General features: G+C 39.2%; 2 protein-coding genes across 3 annotated transcripts in view; both read right to left on the reverse strand.

Moving 5' to 3' along the window:
- The window catches only part of LOC125043389 (tRNA selenocysteine 1-associated protein 1-like), a 7022-nt gene extending 6242 nt beyond the window's left edge, over positions 1–780 (reverse strand). Inside the window, exon 1 of the mRNA XM_047639491.1 lies at positions 649–780. Within this exon, the coding sequence (XP_047495447.1) occupies positions 649–681 (33 nt within the window). The 5' untranslated portion in view covers positions 682–780. The remainder of the gene's footprint in view (positions 1–648) is intronic.
- A 1762-nt stretch (positions 781–2542) lies between these two features.
- Positions 2543–5000, reverse strand: part of LOC125041638 (glutathione S-transferase theta-1-like) — an 8672-nt gene continuing 6214 nt past the window's right edge. For both annotated transcript variants that reach the window (XM_047636719.1, XM_047636708.1), the window contains exons 4-5: positions 3625–3805; positions 2543–3237 (exon numbers count right to left, since the gene is read on the reverse strand). In XM_047636719.1, the coding sequence (XP_047492675.1) occupies positions 3080–3237; positions 3625–3805 (339 nt within the window). In that variant the 3' untranslated portion in view covers positions 2543–3079. The remainder of the gene's footprint in view (positions 3238–3624; positions 3806–5000) is intronic.

The raw sequence follows: 5000 nt of genomic DNA on the forward strand, positions 1-5000 counted from the left end.
AATGAAAGCCAGTGAAGTCCATCAGGATATGAGCCAACCTTTTTCAGCTGCTCAAGTCCATAATGATATTATCAAATATAATGTTGTACTCATTATAACTGATAAGATAAAATATCCCTCGGTGTCATAATTTGCTACTGGAACTGTTGTACTTTGGTGCTGTATGCTTTGAAAAATTTGTAACTCAAAAACGACCTGTAGCTGACATTATCATGATGTAGGGTATTTGGATTGTAATTGTAATAGCGTGTATGCTAATGCTGCAAAATATCAGACAACTCATCATGGTTTTAAAGTAATATGCAACAGTTAAGCATAATGATTTGCTAAAAGATTTCAGTTTTACTTACAACCTCTTAACAAGAAGCTATCTTAGTTTGTACTCTGTGCTTAATTCTAACAGAGACAAGGACCATTTCAGAACCGAGATGGCAATCCACACGAAATGCATCATCTCTCGCTTTGGAAACCGAATCCCCTTAAGAAGAAAACAAAATAACAGACGAAACATCGGTAAAATATTTCGTTTTCCTCCAGCAAAGCTACCCTGGAACGTGGCTCCTTCACATCACGCGTCTCACACGGCAAAATAACCACAATAATAGCTGTCAGCCACTCATGGAACCCACCGCGACGCCATAGACTTACATCACCCATCCACAGTGCACCCTCTCGAGCCATTGTGTCTTCAATGAGGTTTCAGAAAGCGCGAGGAGCAGACGTTTGGCTTCTTTATCAGTTTACTAACATGCGATGGAGTACGTCGCTTGAAAACAGAACGCCCGGCGCTTTCTGCCCCCTTTCCCTTGACGCTGAATATTGTCTTCGTGAGTCGTGCTTAAGAAATATTGATAGTAATACTTACTTGCCCCTTTTTTATTTTTTTTTACTATAACATATGCTACGATTTTGTGGGTTATTTCTTATTTTTTATTAGAGGTAAAAATGATGGCATGTTTTGTGTTGAGCAATTACTGTACGGAAGGTGTAATATTGTAACAGATTTTATTCTTATTCATATATGTTTTTTATATAAATAGAATAATAATGAGTTTTCATTACTAAGCATGTGTCTATATGCTGTACAAATACGAATATCACATCACTCATGATAGTTCAAATTTGTATATTCTTGCCACAATTTGCACAAAATCCCTTAAAACGGCATAAAATAAACTGAATAGTCCTTTGGATAAAATGACTGACAACAAATAAAATTTCTTTTGGGAAATTAAACCAACCACTGGTTAGAAAAATTAGAGGAAAATGGATATATCTTGTCATATGTAACTATTATATGTACATTTTTTTTTGCATACAGAACAAGGTTTAAGTACAAGACGAAAAGCAAGATTAGGAAAATGAATGCATAAGAGAATGAAGACTTCTCTAGCCTTCGTTTGTATGCACTTGATTGATGTTCTAAGAGTTATGTTCTCTCTTTGCGACGATGGAAGGGTAAGCTAAGAGCCGCCGTAACTATAGAAGATGCTAAAATGAAGTTCGGTTTTGGTGCAGTTGGCATATTTATCACTTTTTGATCTTCTCTGTAGTATCACCTAAAAACTCTTTGTCAGGACTGTAATCTTATTTCCATAAATATTACAGTGTATAGCGAACGGTTTCTTTGATTTTGTTAATTCTAATTATTTTTCGAGAATGATAAATTGTGCTTCTTACTTTAATTTTTATTTGTTTATTGAAAGTTTTCTGCTGTGTCATCATCTACGATCATTATAATGATACTAATAAAGAAAAAAGAAAAAAAAATGTAAAATAAAACAGGATGATTTCAACATTAACAATATCAACATCAAAAGTAATGAAAATCAGGGGTATATATTACAGGAGGAAAAGACGGTAGATGGAGCAGGAGTAGAAGTAGGAGGTGGAGGAGGAGGAGGAAAAGGAGGAGGTGGAGGAGGAGGAGAAGGAGGAGAAGGAGGAGGAGAAGGAGGAGGAGAAGGAGAAGGAGAAGGAGAAGGAGAAGGAGAAGGAGAAGGAGAAGGAGAAGGAGAAGGAGAAGGAGAAGGAGAAGGAGAAGGAGAAGGAGAAGGAGAAGGAGAAGGAGAAGGAGAAGGAGAAGGAGAAGGAGAAGGAGAAGGAGAAGGAGAAGGAGAAGGAGAAGGAGAAGGAGAAGGAGAAGGAGAAGGAGAAGGAGGAGGAGGAGGAGGAGGAGGAGGAGGAGAAGGAGAAGGAGAAGGAGGAGGTGGAGGAGGAGGAGGAGGAGCACCAGCAGAAGCAACAAGAGAGGAGAGGGAGGTAAGAACCATATTCATGTTGACAAATGTAGAAAAGTTATGAATGAAAATGAATATCTCTAGTATTGTGAAGATAGTCATTCTCATTCATACCTTTTCTGCATAGAGGGAGGTAAGCCAAGGGATGGATGAAACAATGGTAGGGAGAGGGCAGTAAGGAGGAAAATGAGGAAGGCAAAAGAGAAAGAAATAAAAGATGATTAATGATGAAGGAATAAAATGACACAAAGTCCAGAGAGAAAATGATCCATTTCACAAGGATAATAAAAATCTCCATTAAGTCCATTCTGCTATGTTCATTTCAAAAATCCAGTTAACAATTATAATGTCTTTGTTACCTAATATTTGTTAGTCACAAATACTAATTTATAAAATGCTCATGAAACAATTCACATATAAAAATATAAACTACTGTAACTGCATCTTGGGTGTCAGTAACATATGCAATATTTGTTCTATACATTTGCAAATATAATCACAAGATGTGTGCAGTCAACTGTTATATCAAAAGCTTGTTTCTATTTATTAGGAGTTAGTTTTGACAAAGGGATGAAACATATGGAAACAACATAACTACAAACTACATTTATGCCAAGCTAGTATCTAAAATAAATGTTCAAATTATATTCATGACATAACATTTTTCACTACACAACAGCACCAGTCTTTAACTTATAATAAGTATTCATACCAATAATTTGCCTCTGGCTACATACTAATTAAACTCCCATAATATTTCTTTCAGCAAAGAAAAAAACACTTCATGGCCTATCTTATATATGGAACTGCCTCTAAAACTATAAACACCATCATTCATGTTAGAGGTTTGATTTCGCTGGATTGCCGCCAAATTTATCCTTGACACGGTACACCATCATGTGTGCTTCATCATAGTGTGGCTGGAATGAATCTCTGACGCGTTTGAACCAGGCAGTTAGGTTAGGCCTTCCTTTACACACATCATAACCAGCCATACCTGAAAAAAAGTAATAACAATAATGCCAACAATAATATTAGACTACTTCTACAACAGCTACAGCTATTAACAGCAAGAAAAACAAATTTAATAATCAAGATATCCCATAATTATTACAACAATGATGAAGGAATTTCTGCTACAAGTAAAAAACAGAAAAAAAAAAATCAATGTACAATCATCTTAACTTCTGCAAGGACCATTTATAAACACTTAATTGAAAGCTATCAATTACAACCTTGAAGACATCATGAAATGCTATCCACAAGTGGAAAATTAGCCAGTAAGCAAACCTACACAGTAAAATGGGTCCCAATTTCCTGTATACCCCTTTAACGCTTAAACCTATAGTGCCATTCAGCCTATCATGAATACAAACATACGTACTTGGTTGCTCCAGTTCACAAGCGGCCACTAAATCAGCAATGGTTACGTGATCTCCCGCAATAAATGGGTGATCCTTCAGCCAAATAGTTTCCAGCTGATCCAGCACGATTTCCATTCGTTCCTGGAACTCTGCAACTTTCTTTTCATTCACTGGCATCCCAAGCATCTTTGGTCGCAGGAACTGTGGAGAAAGGAGTTAAGGGTCATTGCAAGGTGTAATTACTGATGCAAAATAAAGGAGATTACCTGTCCAAAAACCTTTCTGATTATCCATGTTACCAACAAAAGCCTAGCATAGATAAAAAGAATAGAGAGAGAGAGACAGAGAGAGAGAGAGAGAGAGAGAGAGAGAGAGAGAGAGAGAGAGAGAGAGAGAGAGACAGAGAGAGAGAGAGACAGAGAGAGAGAGAGACAGAGAGAGAGAGAGACAGAGAGAGAGAGAGACAGAGAGAGAGAGAGACAGAGAGAGAGAGAGAGACAGAGAGAGAGACAGAGAGAGAGACAGAGAGAGAGAGAGAGAGAGAGAGAGAGAGAGAGAGAGAGAGAGAGAGAGAGAGAGGGACAGAGAAAGAGAGAGGGACAGAGAAAGAGAGAGAGAGAGGGACAGAGAGAGGGACAGAGAGAGAGAGAGAGAGAGAGAGAGAGAGAGAGAGAGAGAGAGAGAGAGAGAGAGAGAGAGAGGGACAGAGAGAGAGAGAGAGAGAGGGACAGAGAGAGAGGGAGAGAGAGAGGGACAGAGAGAGAGGGACAGAGAGAGAGGGAGAGAGAGAGGGACAGAGAGAGAGGGAGAGAGAGAGGGAGAGAGAGAGAGAGAGAGAGAGAGCAAGAGAGGGAGAGATAGAGAGAGAGAGAGAACAACAGAGGGAGTAAGAGAGAGAGAGAGAACAACAGAGGGAGTAAGAGAGAGAGAGAGAAAAAGAGGGAGAGAGAGAGAGAGAGAAAAGAGGGAGGGAAAGAGAGAGAGAGGAACAACGAGAGGAGAGAGAGAGAGAGAGAACAAAGAGGAGTAAGAGAGAGAGAGAGAGAAACAGAGGAGTAGAGAGAAGAGGAGAGAAACAGAGGGAGAGAGAGAGAGAGAGAGAACAACAGGAGGGAGAAAGAGAGAGAGAGAGAGACAACAGAGGGAGTAGACGGAGCCTGGGTGTGGGCAAGAGGAAGAGAAGAGTTCGTATTTATTTGTCAGAGCTGATCTCATGAACTATTTAGTTTTCATCGGTGTTTTTTCACTCAACTATGGAGAAACACAAGCAATCGTAGAGAGAAGGGAGAGAGAGAGAACAAACAAGGGGAGAGAAGAGAGAGAGAGAACAACAGAGGAGAGGGAGAGAGAGAGAGAGAACAACGAGGAAGAGAGGGAGGGAGAGAAGAGGAACAAG

Source organism: Penaeus chinensis, chromosome 3, assembly GCF_019202785.1.
Source record: "Penaeus chinensis breed Huanghai No. 1 chromosome 3, ASM1920278v2, whole genome shotgun sequence".
NCBI classification, from domain to species: Eukaryota; Metazoa; Arthropoda; class Malacostraca; order Decapoda; family Penaeidae; genus Penaeus; species Penaeus chinensis.